The sequence below is a fragment of the Branchiostoma belcheri genome, unplaced genomic scaffold (genome assembly GCF_001625305.1).
Source record: "Branchiostoma belcheri isolate BF01 breed outbred unplaced genomic scaffold, Haploidv18h27 scaffold67, whole genome shotgun sequence".
Taxonomy (NCBI): Eukaryota; Metazoa; Chordata; class Leptocardii; order Amphioxiformes; family Branchiostomatidae; genus Branchiostoma; species Branchiostoma belcheri.
The window spans coordinates 440,553-459,732 of record NW_017804320.1 but is presented as its reverse complement, the minus strand read 5'-3'; the positions used below and the strand labels follow the sequence as shown (position 1 = coordinate 459,732).

At 41.1% G+C, this 19,180-nt stretch overlaps 2 protein-coding genes across 2 annotated transcripts; both read left to right on the top strand.

Annotated features, from left to right (window-relative positions):
* Positions 1–3,400: 3,400 nt before the first annotated feature.
* On the top strand, positions 3,401–5,728 carry LOC109483914 (RING finger protein nhl-1-like). The gene has a single exon (XM_019787054.1). The coding sequence runs from the start codon at positions 3,428–3,430 to the stop codon at positions 5,414–5,416; it is 1,989 nt and encodes a 662-aa protein (XP_019642613.1). The 5' UTR covers positions 3,401–3,427; the 3' UTR covers positions 5,417–5,728.
* Positions 5,729–11,118: 5,390 nt separating this feature from the next.
* On the top strand, positions 11,119–15,471 carry LOC109483875. Its single transcript, XM_019787017.1, has 2 exons — positions 11,119–11,791; positions 14,639–15,471. Exons 1-2 carry the CDS (start codon positions 11,119–11,121, stop codon positions 15,469–15,471), a joined length of 1,506 nt encoding a protein of 501 aa, XP_019642576.1.
* The last annotated feature ends 3,709 nt before the right edge of the window (positions 15,472–19,180 follow it).

Genomic DNA, 19,180 nt, shown 5'->3' with positions numbered 1-19,180 from the left:
TACACCTGCGCATTACTCACGCGTCTCCGCATCGGGACCTGTAGTCTTAACCACAGCTTATTCTTAAGAAATTTAGCCCCTAGTGCTGCTTGTATCTGCGGGTCTCGTTGTGAGAGTGTCATACATTTTCTTTTACACTGCCCTTTATATAATCAACAAAGAGTTACCCTACTCAGCAATCTCCAGAATGTGGTAGGCTTTGATTTTGATGTTTTCAATATGTCTGAACAATTGTTATGTGATATTTTACTTAGAGGATTACCTGATTTATACTATGATACAAACTGTAATATCTTGCTAACCACTCAAACTTATATTGTTGATACCAAACGGTTTGTACTCGATTGATTTATCATATAGCCTACTAAACATTTCTTTGTACTATTTAACGACCCATCCCAACCATTTGCTGTTCTCTGTTTTTTGTTATGTATTGTAATTGTATTCTATGTTTGGTGGTGAGGCAAAAATTAGCAACAGCTAGAGTACCTCACCACCTTGTCTTGTATTGTCCTTGTTGAATTTGCAAATAAAAAAAAAAAAAAAGTGGAACGGACTGTACAAGAACATTAAGGACTCATACTGATTTGTTGTGCCGATCCGGCTTTACCTTTGGGCAATTAGCCGCAGATTGGTACTCGAGAACAGTTATTTATTATATTATTATTATTATAATTAAAAATCCTAACCAATAAAGTAGGGAATAGCTATCCAACTGTTGTTTTAGTTGTATTTTACTTCATATTATAGTTATATCAATGTAAATCATTGTTTTCCCTTGTGTTTCTCATTCTTTCCCTGCCATGTCGTAAAATGTGGTGAGGAGAGGATGTAGGACTCGGGAGCTATAATAGGTTTGGTAACCAGGCTAGCAATATAGTACATTGCACATGGGCCAGTACAGATTAGGTGCAGGTAGACATCAGAAGTACCTGCATATACCCAGTACATGGACCAGTGCAGGTTAGGTGTAGCCTGGGTACCATCCGGATTTTCACTACACAACGCTCGAAAAAATCACTTTTTTTTCGAATTCGAGCGTTGCGTAGTGAAAATCCGGATGGTACCCAGGCTAGGTTAGGTACAGGTAGACATCGGAAATACCTGCACAGCTTCAATTTTACCTGCACTAACGTGCATATACTCAGTACATGGACCAGTGCAGGTTAGGTGAAGGTAGACAGTTCACCTAACCTGCTACAATTTCACCTGCACTAAGGTGAATATACGCTCCCAGTATTTCGTACAATAAATCCTGCACTGTCCCCACCCACCTGCGGCTGTGACCGGCGGCCACCAGATGAGGATACAGCCGACGCCCATCACGTAGCAGTAGATGATGATGAAGAGAGCCACCATGGGGCCCCAGTGGCACAGTCTCCGCAGGTCTCGCCAGTCTATCCTCGGTGCCATGTTCTGTCCTGATGAGGAACACAAACACTTGTCAGAAGCTTGGTCGAAGCTATTGGCAGCATGATCCTGTCAACAGCCACTGTGTTTTGTTATATCGTACAAGGGGTCCGTGTATTTACCGAAATACACGAAATGTACGAAATACAGTGCGAAATACACTTTTGCGGAGTATTTTCTGTTGCATTTCTACAGTCACATGCCTATGTAACACATTATTTCTTGTCGAAATATTGTACCTTGTGATGTTAACTTATTACTACTGTGTTTTGGTAGATTTCACCACTCTTTGTGTGTGTAAATGACTCGGACAAAAACAAACAAACACATGGCGTGTGTGTTTGGTAAACACAAAGATGGCGGCCGGGCCGACCGTGCTCACCAATATTCTTGTCAGCAGGGCCACATATACATTATTTTATGCTGACATATAGCACACTGTGATGTTTGATCACCAAATCATTCAGGTTTTCGGTAGATTTCAACACTCTTCGTGTGTAAATGACTCAAATACCGCTAAAAACAAACATCGTGCTAAAACAAGATGGCGCCGAGACGGCATCGTGATGGTGGCAAGTCACTTTTCTGTCTTTTTCTTGTCGCCGGGGCTATATATACATTATCTTATGCTGAAATATAACAGCCTGTGATATTTACTCATCAAATCATTATGTATTTCGGTAGGTATCACCATCTTCTTGTGTATTTTGCACTGTATTTCGTACATTTCGTATATTTCGGTAAATACACGGACCGTCGTACAAGCTATGCCAGTGACTGATACAATTCAGGTTTTGCAAATATCAAAATACTAGTACTACTACTAGTATTGAAAATAGAACATTGAACCAAATATGAATCACTCCTATGAATATGTCCTTCTTCTTGCTATAGAAGACGAGTTGTAGTGTTAGTATAGAATCACGGGGTTAGCATTGACCATGACTATTATTATGGGCTCACCACACCACGAAGTGGTGGTGAACCCATATTGCTTTTTCTGATGTTTCTTCTCCTTCTTCTTCTCCTGCCATTTTTTAAATGGATTCAGCTTCTTCATTTTAGGGCCCAAGGTCCTGAAATTTGGTATGGAGGTACAGTGGGCAAATACCCCTAGGCGTTTTTTAAATTATTGTGATACAGGCTTTTAGAATGGTTTTATTTGAGTTTTTTGGCTGTGTTATAGCAAATGTATTACTGTGTTAGTGTGCCTTGTTTACCACGTTTGGGCATGAGTCATCACAATGGAATGCAGGGCATCAACCAATAGGCATGCAGCTTTCCTCTATTCTTCTTGCTGATTGGCTGTTGGGATTTAACTTGATCAACACCTGCACAGAGCATTTCCACCTGCACAGAGCATTTCTTGCTGATTGGCTGTTGGGATTTAACTTGATTAACACCTGCACAGAGCATTTCCATACTGACAGTATGTCTGTATTCAAGTGTTTTGGTAGGTATTTCAAGCTTTCCTGCTCCAGCATTGGAATGCGGGGCATGGACATTTTTTTTATTTTGAAAATCAACAGTTTGCATTATGCAATTAAAAATCCTAACCAATAAAGTAGGGAATAGCTATCCAACTGTTGTTTTAGTTGTATTTTACTTCATATTATAGTTATATCAATGTAAATCATTGTTTTCCCTTGTGTTTCTCATTCTTTCCCTGCCATGTCGTAAAATGTGGTGAACCCATCGCTGTATTTGCTCCAAAGCAAATATTGGCCTTTCTAGTTTGCATTTGCTTTGTCATGCCATTTGTTATAAAATCTATTGTAAAAAATAGATCACAATCAAAAACAATTATAATCATAATCAATACATAGTAGTTAAAGGGAAATATTGAAGTCGCCGTACATATTTTTCAACGAGCAGCAAATTTCTGCATCTAGTATAGAAAAAATATATTATTCAACAATCCCCCTTCTACGACCTCAATGGAACGTCCCAATGACGCAGTTAGATCTTTTGTTCTCTCAGTTATGGTGGGTGCGAACACTTCCGTGTACGTGTAAAAATGGCGTCCAGCGCATTCAGCGAAATAACCGAGGAATTTCTCGTCTGTCAGATCTGTTTGCAGGACTTCAAGCAGCCTAAGGTGCTGCCGTGTCTTCACACCTTCTGCCAGCCGTGTTTGGAGAGGCTTCTGGCCAGAGTGGGAAAACTCTCCTGTCCGACCTGCCGACAGGACGTGCCCCTCCCACAAAATGGCGTCCAAGGGCTCAAGTCCAACTTCCTCGTCGGCAAACTGCACGACATTCTGCAAAAACAGCCGAAAGGAAAAGGGGAAACGTCGGAGCCACGGGAGGAGGAGGGAGTCCCCTGCACGGCCTGTGACAGAGGTAACCCTGCCGAGTTCTACTGTATGGAGTGTACCGACTACCTATGTCAGATGTGTAACGACACGCACCGTGGGCTCAAGCTCACCAGGTCACACATAGCCGTAACCATTCAAGACCTGCAATCAGGCCGACTTGCCGCCGAGCTCTGGGCAAGAGAGACCGCCACGTGTGAGGATCACAATGAACTGAACAAGTTCTACTGTGACACCTGTCATCGGGTCATCTGTCTGCACTGTGTGGTAACGGCGCACAAAGATCACCAGTATGTGGAGATAGAGAAGGCGGCCGAGAGGGAGAGAGCAAAGTTCAAGGACAAACTGCCAACACTCCAGACCACAGCAGGCCTGCGTGAGAAGTGGATAGACGAACTGCAGTCAGTAAAGGACAACTGGCCCTTACAGGTACAGCGTACAGAAGAACAGCTGGAAAAACAGGCAGAGTCAATCATGGAGGCCGTTCAGAAGGTGAAAAACGACAAAATCCGCCAGCTTCGCGCCATGAATGCTGCTCGGGAGAAACAGATGGACGCCGCCATGGAGGCAGCTAAGATAGACCTGGCCTCAGCCAGAAGCTGTATCCAGTTCACGGACAATGTGTTGGAGTACGGGAGTCCGGCGGACGTCATGTCGGTGGCCGGAGAACTGACCGCACGGATGGAGCAAACCGCAGACAAGAAGATCACCGAGAGGGCTGAACTGACCAAGGGGTTCATGAACTTGACCTTTGACCCACCGTCTGTGGCACTAAAGCAGGAAGTTTCAAAGCTGTTAGGTGGGATAAAACAAACAGCAGTGTCATTGCCAATCACACTGTCACCAGTTCGGACTAACGTGGCGATCGGTACTTACAGCGGGACACCTAAACTGCTGAAAACCGTTAGGGAGGAAGGCAGGGAGTTTGACTTCCCAACATCACTCGCCTTTACTGCAGGTGGAGACATTGCAATGACTGATCATGCCAGCAAACGTCTAAAATGTTTTGACAAAGATGGCTCCTTTAAGAAGAAGGTCGATTTGTGGTTCCAGCCGGAGTGTGTGGCGGCCCTTATAAACGATGATCTGCTGGTGACAGGAGACGGACACAGAATTCACGTACTAGACAAACAGGGGAGGGAATCACGTGTCATCCAGGTGACGGGTGCTGTAGAGAAAGATACAATTACACGAGGTATCGCTATTGACGCTTCGGGGCGCATCATCGTCACTATCGGGCACCAAGTGTTTGTACTTAGTCCCAGTGGTGACGTTATACTAAAGTTCGGGGACAAAGGTCAAGGTCAGCAGCAGTTGAGTTCCTACCTCCATGTGACCGTCAACAGCAGCAACCAAATCATCATCAGTGACTGGGAAAACCACAACCTGAAGATGTTCGACCCCACCGGTCACCATCTCTTCACGCGCGGGTCACGTGGCTCGGGACCTGGTCAGCTGAAGTACCCCTGCTGTGCCATCACAGACAGCGAGGACAACATCATCGTGGCTGACTATGGCAACAATCGTGTTTCCCTGTTCAGTCGGAACGGCAGGTTTATCAGGCACGTGCTGACACAAGAGGAACACGGACTGAACCATCCACAGGGACTAACGCTGACTCACGACGGACATTTGGCTGTTTGTAACCTCACTTCCGTCAACATATTCGAGATGTCACAGAAAAGCAAATAAGAACTTGCACTGTATATTCGCTAAAAAGACCAAAAGGGCTAATCTGTGATCAAAGTTCTGCCTCGGTAGATCTGTGAATTATTGTTTAAAAAACGTGACTGAGCCAAAGCTATTTTCAAATTACAGCTTAAAAAATCCGTCAAACTTGAGACTAAACATGTTACTCCATAAAATGAAGAGAGTATCAGTACCAGCTTTACTGACATATCTTTTATATCTAATCACCAATTTAATAACAAAGATTAACACACATTTTTAGTTTGATTGTATGATAAGTGTTCATGAATATCAGATACCCTTTGTTTACACATCTCCGGGCAGAGTTTGCGAATAACAAAACAGTTTTCAAACTGTTAAAGTAATTAATCAACAAAGAAAACACTACCATTACCTGTTATCATTATAGAATATATGATGTTTTTCAATCTGCATGATTTTTATTGTCTTTAATTGTCTTTTAGTATAGACTACCATGATATTTCAGAAAATATAGACAAAAATTTCCATAAGCAATTAACGTTCCCAAATTGCTCACCAATGAGGCATACACTAGTAACTTACCATACATTATAAGACATCAAGCTTTTACATTTTACATTGAGGGTTGCTCCACTTCATTCTGCATCATTGATTCATTCTGCATCCACGTAGAAAGGCATCCAGTTATCAAAGCAATACTCGATTATGTGAAAATCATAAAAAAGAACAAAGTGTCCCCGCCATTAATTCAGTTCAATTGGGTTGCATTGTTGTACTGCCCTTATAAAAATGTAAAACCCTCTTTTCACCATTATTACCTTCGCCAAGAAGGTTAATATGTTTTCGTAGGCGTTCGTGTGTGTGTGTGTGTGTGTGTGTGTGAACACGATAACTCAAGAAGGCTAAGTTGGATTGTCTTGATATTTGGTTCACAATTGCTTGTGACAGCTTCTTTGAAACATGGGTAAAATGGTGGTTCCACTGTAGTGTGTTGTCGAGGACAACGCCGAGATACTTAAACGTTTCCACTTGTTCCAGTTCTGAGCCAGCAAGTGTAAGTTGCAGGTGCTGGTCAGCAGCTCGGGACCTGTGTGAAGCAACTAGCATTGATTTGCATTTGGAAGGGTTTAAGGAGAGTTTGTTGGCGATAAACCAGTACACTAGCCGGGTAGAGTCGTTCTGGATTGTGTCCTGTATTGTGTGTGTGCAGCTGTGTGAAAAGTAGAGAATGGTGTCATCTGCGTACATGGCTACCTTACAGGACTGTATGCAATTGGGAAGGTCATTAATGTAGACAATGAAAAGAAGGGGTCCAAGGATGGACCCCTGCGGAACGCCGCATGTCACGTTAGATGGGTACGACAGGACTGAGTTAAGGCATGTACGCTGTAACCGGCCTGTCAAGTATGACTTGAAAAATCTACATGACATTTCATCAACACCATAGGTGCTCATATTCATCTGAGCTAACAATCGAAATAGGTGTAAAGAACCTTTCTAAAGGGCAAAACATTGGGGGTCTTCCAGGAATTCTAACCCAGTACCTTTAATCTTTAAGTCACCAGTCGCTTGAGAAGTACAAGTGTGTAGAAAGAAAAGTTCATCACACGCGAATAGTCTACCAGCTCCCAAACCTCAATTATTACTAGGTTAATCATACACATATTGTCTACTGGCTGTCAAACCTACACCCACGTCCACAGACGAAGAAGTTGGACCAGTCCACTTTAACTCCTCCCAAGGGAGGAACAGATTAACGTCTAAAACTCTTAATTCATCAATTGAACATATTTCTGAAAAAAAAATCCACTGCATTTCACTGCTATAACCTTTTTTTCGTTTTATCTTATGAACAATACAATGTGGCCATTTGTGAACTTCAGTGTTCAACACCCTGTTGTTTCTATCCAATACTAGATAAGAATCCGTTGTGGGGGCGTTTTGTTTATTCACTAGTTACATCATCTCCCTGCACTGAGTCTCTATTTTGCTGTTGAGGTAGGTCCGCCCTGCAGACAGTCAAACCGCTCGCAGACGTCTCTCCGTAAGTACAGAATTTCTGAATCCTTCTTCTCCACTGATGTAGCTTTATTCCTTGCATTTTGGTGTAAACCTTACTACAGTTACTTATCTGCTAAAATGTAATAATGCTAATATGTTAGAGTACATGTAAATAGGAATAGCAGAGTTAATAGTGTTTATTTGTCTGTAGAATGATGTAATCTGGCCTCCGAAGTACTAATACACTAATAGTCTGCTAAGTTTGATTTCATATACCTTTTCTGTTGGATCTTTCTCTTATTGTTGTACCTGTATTGTTTCATCAATCTATTAGAAAGATTTGACATGTAAATTAATAAAATCTATACAATACCAGACAAGACACCTTTGCGGGTAATTCATGACGTGTATGGGATATGTTTATTCAATATTTATATCATCTTCGTACACTGAGTCTCTATTTCACTATTGTGGATGGTTCTCTCTGAAGACAAGTTGCTCGCAGAAGCCTCACTGTAAGTACAGAATGTCTGAATCTGCCTTCTCTATATCTCAATATCACCTTACAGTAGCACTGCAAGGTGTAGGTAATGTTTATGTGTTGATAGGTTTAATAATGTAACGTAATGAGTAATTTTTATGATGACTCCAGCTGATGAGCTAACGGTGTGTTGCAATCTAAACACGACACTACTCATCATGGTAATGTAACTGTTATGGCGCATCTATAATTTCCCCACAAAGAAAGAATTGAAATCTATGAAAATGAACCTCAAGTTCACCGAGTATCATGTTGCATATCGGTTAGCATTTATGAGAGGAACCGCTAAAATAACTTTCAGTGAATCCAACATGTCAGCTGGAACAACACGTGCCTCAAGCACTGATAATGAGTTACTGTTTAGACAACCCTATATTTCCACCATAAAGAAATAACTGAACATTTTATGACATCAAGTTAGCAAAGGAACATGTAATATATTACTATATGAGGAACCGCTTAACAACTTCAAGTCAAAGCACAAAAAAATCAACCCAACCCCAGTCAAGACAACACGTAGTTCAAACTCATGATCTCAGCACTGACATGAATTGTCTGGTATCAAAAGACAACTCGTGGGCTGCGTCATCTACATAAAGATGTTTGGATTCTGACTTTTTTCCCGTGGTTTGTACAGTGCACACAGCGATATAGGATTGAGAATAGAAACTGTTTACATGGGCTGTGTTCTGATAATCAAACTATAGCAATAGGCAAAGACTAAACATGATCATCACCATCGCTGCATTTCAACGTAGAACATCAAGGCAGACTGTAGAATTGTTATAATGTTCGTAGTTATACATATTTATGTTATCTGACGCTGTTGAAATATGTTGTACAAGTTGAATGCAGGATCACTTTGTTTTCGTATTACTTTCTTATTAATTACTACATATAGAACTAAACAAAGGAAGGCATATTGGAGCCATGGCTGAAAACCTGCCATCCAACACAGTACCAAACGCAATCGTCGTCAGAAACGTGTTCTTGGGCGAAGGTATGGCAAAACCAGACACAGGAACTTTGCCATCCACGTTCAGGCAAGCTGCTTTAAGTCACCAGACCTAACCAAAGCTTGAGAAGTACAAGTGTGTAGAAAGAAAAGTTCATCATACGCGAATAGCCTACCAGCTCCCAAACCTCAATTATTACTAGGTTAATCATACACGTATTGTCTACTGGCTTTCAAACCTCCACCCACGTCCACAGACGAAGAAGTTGGATCAGTCCATTTTAACTCCTGCCAAGGGAGGAACAGATTAACGTCTAAAACTCTTAATTCTGAAAATAATTCACTGCATTGCACTGCTAAAACCTATTTTTCGTTTTATCTTATGAACAATACAATGTGGCCATTTGTGAACTTCAGTGTTCAACACCCTGTTGTTTCTATCCAATACTAGATAAGACTCCGTTGTGGGGGCGTTTTGTTTATTCAATAGTTACATCATCTCCCTGCACTGAGTCTCTATTTTGCTGTTGAGGTAGGTCCGCCCTGCAGACATTCAAACCGCTCGCAGAAGCCTCTCCGTAAGTACAGAATTTCTGAATCCTTCTTCTCCACTGATGTAGCTTTATTCCTTGCATTTTGGTGTATACCTTACTACGGGTACTTATCTGCTATATATAATGCTGATATATTAGAGTACATTTAAAAGGAATAGAAGAGTTAATAGTGTATATTTGTCTGTAGAATGATATAATCTGGCCTCCGAAGTACTAATACACTAATGGTCTGCTAAGTTTGATTTAATATACCTTTTCTGTCGGATCTTTCTCTTATTGTTATATCTATATTATTTCATTATTCTATGAGAAAGATTTGACATGTCTTAATATGAATAAAACTACACATTATTGTAATTCACGAAACAGCGAAAAAAGAGAGATTGCACTAACGTTACCTTTCCTTAAATGTTGGTGTTTCACTTTTCAACAAAATACTACTAGTAACTCGTTCCCATGATCATATTGACAGCAACTATATGCTAATTAGAGAGTATTAAAAAGTGTCAAACAAAAGGAATGTAAGTGCAAATTTATGAATAAACAAACACGAAGTAGTCAAGAAATTAATGCAACAATACGTAGGGACAATACGTAATCTCCAGGCAGATTATTTGGTGGCTGCAATACAGTATCAAAGTAGCAAGAGAGTATCATTGGTATAGCAATATCCAATACAGGTGAAATTTAAAAAAAAAGGAAGAGAAACTACTCCTTAAGCGAATCCCTGATAAAAACGCCTAAAACATGACAAAAATAAGCATAACCTCTGTTTGAAGAGTACGTCCAATCTTGACATATGAATTGTCTGGCATCAGACGATGACTCGTGGGCTGCTTCATCTCCATAGAAATGAATTGATTCTGTCTGACAATGACGTAAGCTAACGTCAAGAGTTGTTTTTCGCGAGCCATAGAGTGTACATGATGAGCATATAGGATTCAGGCAAAAATTGTTTGAGCTCGGATAACCAATAAATTCATCCCGTTACGTAATGACGAGTTACCAGCTTAACCCACACCGCATTTCAATACTAGTATATGTAGAACATCGAGCGAGGCGGTCGCCGTTTTCCTTTATTCGGTTTTATTTCTTGTTGTCCGTTGCGCCCCTTTCCATCTGTAACCCATCACTGCAAGGTCACGATCAATTGTCCTTCTCCGAGTCATTGTTTGACCCCCTTATTCCTCTTTCTTTTTTTCGGCTGTTTTGCACTTCGTCAATTTGCGTAGCCTCCTGTGCAGGCTCCGGGCGGGTGGGAATGTTGATACTGTGTTTTGTAGAGTTTTTAATGCGTTCTTGCCGGCCATCCTACAACCAGCCGCGAGAGAAGGTTTCCATCCGACCACCGCAATTAAAAGAACGCGTTAAAAACTCTAAAAAAAACGCAGTATCAAAACTCCCACCCGGAGCCTGTACAGGAGGCTAAATTTGTGGTTCTTACAAAAACATACACCCGAGAGACCCATCGCTTCTAGTATTAATAATTCAGTATGTGTGTGTGAGTAGAGGGTGGCAGACTTGCGATGTGATTATTGTACCTAGAGTAAGTATACAATGTCATGTTTATGTCAATGTTAAGATGAGTTGAGTGTTAAGATTTGAATCATGATGTCTTCGTCTTACTATTAGGTACATCAGTAAAACAAAAAGCAAAAAAGGTCCCGGAGCCATGGCTGAAGACGTGCCCTCCAACGCCGTAACAAAAGCATCCAGGCCAGCTAACAACGATGCCAACCATTCCCTCCAACCACGTGCTGTAACAAGCTTGAAGCAAGACAATGAGACAGCCTCAACCACAAACTCAGAACATAACGAGGACAATCCCTGCATCCAATCATATGCAGTTGCATCATACCAGGAACATGATGGAACTGTCGTCGAATCAGCTAACTGTGATGTCATCCAGCCCTGTGCTGTTAAATACCAGAAAGGTGAAGATACTGTTGCCGTGTTAGCAAATGTTGATGACGATCCCAGCATGCAACCGTCTGCAGAAAGACACCAGGGAGACGAGGGCGCCTCGCCCGGGAATGTCAGATGTGACGTCATCCAGCCACACGCTGTTAAATGCCAAGAAAATGGCGGTAGTTGCAGTAATGACCTACACACAACACGTGGTTCTGCGTCTAAAAGCAGACACACAGCCCCTGATGATGAAGACATTCAGCCGTATGCCGTCGCCTACGTGGACCAGGATGACGTGGCATGCAGGGCAAGTTCAGGGGGCACTCAAATGGCTTCTAACAGAGACAAAGACGTCTCAGCCAACCCGTTCGTCAATAATGGCCCGAATGTACCAAATCAGATGAACGTACCAAACGTTCAGCAACCTAGAGCGCGCAGTAAGAACATCTAAATTATTGCTTTGATTTATTCATATTTATTTAGAGATGGTGGACAAAGAAAATATGCTTATAGGCGCCCTCTCTTCATCAAGAACATAGTATCACACAAATGAGCATAGAAACAATACATTTGAAACACCGTGATCCTTATGCACTCTATAAATGTCTGTCTATATCTATATTACTTAACAATTCTTCCAGGTACAATATATGCCAATAACTATGGGACAACAAACTACTACAAGACTAATCTATCCTACATTTACATAATTTATAAGAAAAACATTCACTCAACCTTGTTTTCGCATTGTCTTAAAATTTTGTTTATGTTGTATCGTAGATGCCTACTAACTGTTTCCTTGACAAAACACCCTTAGATACAATTCACTCATTTCCAATTCAATTTCTGTAAACTGCAATATTTCAGGACGTACGCGTCACCGGCGGGTCTACCTAGTGATAAAAACGGCTGCCCTTCTTGGCTTGTGCGTCGTCATCAGCGTGATCTCTCTCTGGTTATACTTTAGCACCAGTGAACCACAGGTACGCCTCTGTCCAATAGTCTTATCGCTCTTTGTTCACCATTTCCTGAGGCAGCCTCAAGTTTAATTATGGAAAAATATCGTAAACTACAGGTAAAAATGATGTTACAAATACATGTATGTAGCAGCCATCGAGGACCTCTTGGGGATTAACGCAATTCTGTATAATTCTAGCCTGGGTACCAAACCTTAGGCCATGTTGATTTGATTATATGGATGACATCCTCTGGGAGCCCAAAAATTGATGCGCGCGTGCGAATAAAAAAAGTTTTGCAAAAAAAAAGTTGTTTTCATTATGAAATGTACACGGTCATGAAGGTTGAACAAATGGCACAGAATATGGTTTGGCGAATAATCTACTCTTCAAATCCATTTCTTTACAATTTCGTCTTTTTTCCTTTGATTTTGGCATTCTACGACATTGGTATAGTTTTTATTTATTTTTTTTGTAACTTACGGTATATTTTTGCTCATTTTGCAATTGTTTTGTACGATTTACAGTATGGTTGAAAACTTTTTTTTTGGAAACGGCCGAAAATCCATGCGCGCGCGGATGTCATCCATATAATCAAATCAACATGGCCTTAGGTCGGCTTGGCGGTAATTTTTCGGCCCCGGCCTTTACCAAGCACAGGCGAGTTATTCCACGGACCTATCTCCAGCTGGTTTCCCTGTATGCGCTGATTTCCTGTATTACGCTTCTGTTGCCGCCGATCCAAAGTTGTGAGCGAAGAAACCTAAAGCCTTGAAGCCTGGTTGGCGGCCCGAAAAGCTCTCGGCACCAAAGAGATAGCGCTGAGCCCACGGCGGTCCGGTTACCCAGGCTATTAAATTCTGGCTTCAGTTTCCCGAATTCTGCAATATTTTATACATTATTTACCTATAGTTTTACCGATATTATAGATGTAAGGTTGTTGGGATATGGGAATAAGTCCGGAGCGGGAATTAAACCCGGAATTCCGGAATTTAATTTTGTAATTTTTGTAATTTTGATATATTTTGTTCCCTTCCGATCACCCGCATACCCGTATGCGCGAGTTGTGGATCCGGAGAAGCGCATTGCCTTAAAGGCTACCTAAAAATGTCACAGTCCGCTTGAGTTGAAAATGACAAAATAAAAAACAGATGCTTGACCTTTTCGTATTGTGGCTTTGTCGGCGAGGTTCGAATTCCAGGATATATACTTTTAAATAGACAATTACCGGTATTCCTTATTATACTTATTCCAAACAATTGTGCATAATACGTTGGCATTGGCCTGCAGCTATCAAATCCAGACAGGGTGCAGATAATTTATCATGATCTCCATGAACCAATTGCGATAGCCTGCATTGACAATGTAATCCTTTATTAACAGCAGATAACGACCACGGATACAACTACAACTACTACCACTGCTACAACTACTACTACTACTACTACTACTACTACTACTACTACTACTACTGCTGCTGCTGCTACTACTACTGCTACTACTACTACTACTACTGCTACTGGATGCTCTTGTTCAACCCCCGAGCTCCCGGCAGTCTCCAACACCCCACATCACAAAGGTAAGTCTAACACAAATATTCAAGAGACAATGTCTTAAACTTGGTCCCTCTGTGCCATTAGACAATGCCTTAGACGTGGTCCCTCTGTGTCATGAGGCAATTCTAGGATTGAACAAATGACAAGATTAGTTATTCTGTTGGGTAAAAGTAGGTGTATTAGGCAATTAGGTTATTCTCCAATAACTACGGATAATTAGTAGATATCAATTTGTGCAAACGTACGTTTGTAGCTTTGACCATTATGCACATGAAAATCATACATTTATTTCAGTTACTTGTACCAAAGTGCTATATTATAGCTTTAAAGATAATTACATTTGGGACAATAAAATGTGATGACGTCATCCATATGGTCCGACAAAATCATATTCATAACCCTTTTGTACCCAGGTATCAATATTCAGTACAACTACAGTTCTTTCTACATTTCTTTGTGAGAAAATGATGGAAAGCTAAAATGCCAAGTTAGCCAGGGAGGACACCTTAAAGAGAAACTCAATGTGTGTCTGTGTGTGAGAGTGTGTGTGTGTGTATGTGTATGTGAGTGTGTCTGTGTGTGAGAGTGTGTGTGTGTGTATGTGTGTGTGTGTGTGTGTGTATGTGCGTGCGTGTGTGTATGTGTGTGTGTGTGTGTGCGTGCGTTTGTGTTTGCGTATGTGTGTGTGTGTGTGCGTGCGTGCGTGAGTGTGTAAATGTAAATGTTTTAAATTTCAATTTGGAAAACACTTTTTATTCATTCATGGCAAAAGGTTGTGACGGAAAGCAGGAGAGGATCTCGTTTGGCGGGTACGGAGAAGAACCTGGAAAATTCCGGGATAACTTCGGAGTTGCCGTGTCTGCTGACAATGAGATATTTGTGACTGATCAGTTAAACAAACGAGTCCAAGTCTTCAGTATAAAGGGGACCTTTCTCCGCCTCTTTCCAACAGTCGTGCCGGGTGAAAGTATGACAATGTACCCTTTAAGTGTTGCTTTGGACGTAGAGCCCGGCTACCTGTGGGTACTGGGTAGATGGCGCTTGCGCTCTAATGACGGACATGTCGTACAGTACAGTAAGAACGGACAACCCATCAAAAAGTTTGACGTAAGCCTCAAGGGCTTCTTTCCCGTCATCGCGATGGACGTGCGCAACAATAAAGTTATCGTGGGAGACCAAACAACCATTATGATGTTTGATCCAAACGGATCTCGCCTTTGGAGTTCAGAAGTGCGTACGGGATACGGGATCTTTGGAGTCACATCGGACAAGGAGGGAAATGTCCTGCTGACGGATGGGCGTAAAACCATCCAGAAGTACAATCCCTCCGGAGTAAAGATATTTGAATTCGGCACCTATGGACAGGGAAAGGGGCAACTGAACTCTCCCAGAGGTATTTGTCTTGACACCTCGGGTCACATCATTGTGGCGAGCTATTTGAAAGACCGGGTAGACATGTTCACAAGCCAGGGCGAGTTTGTCCGCACCATCGCGGACATTAAATTCCCGGAGGCTGTCGCTATGGGACCATGTGGAGAGTTGGTGGTGACTAGCCCATATACAAACACTGTATCTATCTTCCCACGGCACATGGTGCTTCCTTAAAGCCCTAAATTGTGTTCACTTTGTGGTTGATTTTGTTATCTCTGCACGACTGATTCTCTTTTGTTTATGTACCATACACATTGTATTATCAAATGGTGTCGTAAAAGCCCACACGGACTAGGCCCGGGAAGCCTCATTCATTCGTTGTAAAGCGTAGATTGTCAAAATTGTTGTCTTTAAGATGAAATCTTAGTGCACAAAATGGTACTCCAGATGTTCAGGTCCAGACCGGTACCTATAAAAGTAAGTGAAGGTTAAACCTCCAGGTAATAATACACGCCAAAAAGTGTTACTAACAAAAGGTAGTCATGATACTTGAAACGTTTGACCATTTCCAAAAGCATATCCAGTTGCTTAAGTAACTGTTGTTTTTTTTTTGCTGTACCTAAATAATTATACAGATACAGTTATTAAGTACATGAGGGACCAACATTGATTTGTAGTCTCTTTTCACTCCTGATTGTATTTGAAGTACATGTAAATATGTATATCCATATATTGTTTGAATTGCTTGTAGGCCTAGGGCGCATTGCAAACATGGCATAGTGGTGACATGTCCATGTAACTTTGTGGCTAAATAATAAAAAAAAAAATTAATGCAAGATTTTGGACTGTTACTGGAAGAAATAACTATTACAAGAAATTCTGCTTACTGTATGGTGATTAAAATGTCACGACAGTGTCAAAAAATGTAATAAGAGAAGATGTGATGAAAGAAAAGAATCAGAACAAGGCGACTACTGCTTTTTTTAGATTTATTGCTGTTTTATGACGAATAAAAGACTCGCTTGTTGTTACACTGTGTTCTTTCATTTTATATGTTTCCTAACATTAAATTTGGTATTTCCTTAGTATATTCCAAATCTAGGCATCTTGTTTTTTCAGCAATCCATGTTTTTTATATCGCGCTTTCGCATCAAATTTAACGTCTCCAGTGCAATGGACATCATCCATAACTTCCACGATCTCATACTTTCGTCAAATGATGTTACCCTAAGGCCTTGACAAATGTTGACGATTCGCATTAATTATGCAAATTTGACATTCATTTGCATAAACACTACCTGCCAATGTTCTTCTTCTTCACAATTACACATGCCACACGTTTGAATAATCATATCATGGAAGGTAGCAGATTTATAGCATTTCCTCATTAATTATGCTAATTAGTTGCTGATTTGCATAACTATCATTTTCATATGTCAAGCATTCTTTAAGGTACCCACATACCAAACGTCATGATGATCCGTCAATCGGTTCTTGAGTTATCCTCCTTCGAATATTTTTCAACGAATGTTTCTGCAGTTTCAGAACAAACCGGAACGTAAGGAAGGTAAATAACTGAATCTGTGCGTGTAAAAGACAAGACAGTGCATTTAGTGTGTTAGTGGAACATATATACATATATACAAAACGTGTAAGGGCGACCCAATGCAGCAGGGTCCTCGCCAGTCTAGTTTTGAACTGGGCGAGAGACCCCGCCTCCGCCACACCAGGCTCAAGTTCCACTCTTTAACCTATTCACTAACTTATTACCTAACCTATTCACTAACCTATTACCTAACCTAACCTATAACCTAACCTATTAAACTAGTTAAAGGATCAACTTAACTTGCCTTTAATGTGCCAGATGGGTACTACTACGGATGGGCCACCCCCCAGCTATCCCGAAGAGTTCCACTTGCCACCCAGTAGAAGTGCTATCCCTCTCTGAAACACTTTATAACAGTACAAATGGAGTACGTACCATTTGCTTATCTAATGATCTACCTTTTAGAATTTAGAGAGAAACTTACATGGACACACCCACACATACACAGACACATTCACTCACTTAAAAAAGGAAAATCTGAGATTTTATACCTCCGGGGTTTTTATTGTATTTTTTTATATATAACACCGGTAACACCGATATCTACACAAAATGTAGACAAGCCGGTGGGCAATAGCATACGGACGTCATTTTCCTGGCAAAACTGTGTCCTGAAACTAGTGTATAAACTGCGCCGTCATCCTGTCTTATTAACCCTCAAAATCGTTCATAATACCAATAGTTTACCAGAACAATTCAACAGTTGTTTTTTTTTTTTACATTCAACTCAGACATTCACCAGCACAATACGAGACAACATAACCAATTAAGGCAACACAAATTCTCAATAGCGCGTATAGAGGCCCCATCGTCTGGAACAAGTTAAGCCAACTGCTACAAAACTGCAAACTGTCAATTCCTGTTTTTAAAATTCTTCTTAAAAACTTTTTCTTACAAATCCCCAGTACCACTACAATCTGATTTGTTTGTTTTCCTTGTTTTTCAATCATTTGTTTTAATCGTTAATTCTTATGCTAATTATCTAATCAGTTTATTTCTGCAAAAGCGACCTGAATTATAAGACTTTTGTTTAATTTCTTTTCGTAGATGTAATAATTAGTTTGCACACTTCAGTTATTATTTCTGTGTCTTGATTTTGTTTAATTAATCAATTAATTATTTCATTGTTTAATTTTGATGTTTAATTCAAATATGTTTTGCCATGTATCATAGTTACCTTTGTTTGGGGTAGGCCCTTTAAAAGCCACCTATGTTTCTGGCCTACCCCGCATATTCTCTTATTGTTATTGTTTGATTATGTAACTTTTCTATACGTGCAAATAATAAATAAACAAAATAAACAATAACCGCGCACAGACACACGATGTTGCCAGCCTGTGCCGTCATCCGGCTGCCGTCAGCCTACGCGATAGCCAGCTTGAGAACACCTGATATTCCCATACGGAACAAACAAACAATGATGCCATCGCAACTTCACCTTCACCTTCACCTTGTCCCTTCCTCTTCTGGAGGGTCGGGGACTGTGGTAGCATCCAGCACAAGCTTCCTCCATCCATCCCTGTCCTTGGCCATCTGTGTGCAGTCAGCCAGGGACCTGCCTGTCCAATCTCTGATGTCGTCTACCCATCTCCTTCGCGGCCTCCCTCTGCTCCTGCTACCACAGATCCATCCTTGCAGGATGTGAGTTGAGATTTTCTGTGCTCTCGACACATGTCCGAAGTACTGTAGTTTCCTCCTTCTGATCATGTGTAGGAGTAATCTTCCGATCCCTAACTCTTCCAGGACTGAGGCGTTTGTACGATGTTCTGTCCAGCTAACTCTGAGCAGCTTCCTGTAACACTTCATCTCGAAGGCCTCGATCGTCTGTGTGTCTTTCGCATGGAGTGTCCATGCCTCGCATCCGTTAAAGTTACCACGGGACACACCAGCGCTCTCAACACCCTCATCTTGGTGGACATCTTTAGGACTCTGTCCATCGCAACTACCGTGCTAAAAAATCACCGCAAGCGCAAAATCACCCCCATTCCAATCAATTTTTAAAATGGTAGAACACCATGAATTTCAGCATACTCTATCACAACAGACCAAACCATGAATGTTAAACAACGCCAGACACATATGCATGAGGTGCCCAGATGCCGTCCAGTAATTTTATTTCGGCACTCGAATTAACACAGATACAAAAAGGGCATCAACTGGGCGCCAAATTAATAGCATATCATAAACCAAAACGCTGTGTCAACACAGGACCGTCTGCAACGTATGACATGTATCCACAAACTTATGAAATCCTGTTCAATCTGCCGCAAGGAACTCGTAATGAAACACAGAATGATTTAACAAGAACCGTTAAAATAGTTGGTCTGCTAGAGAGTA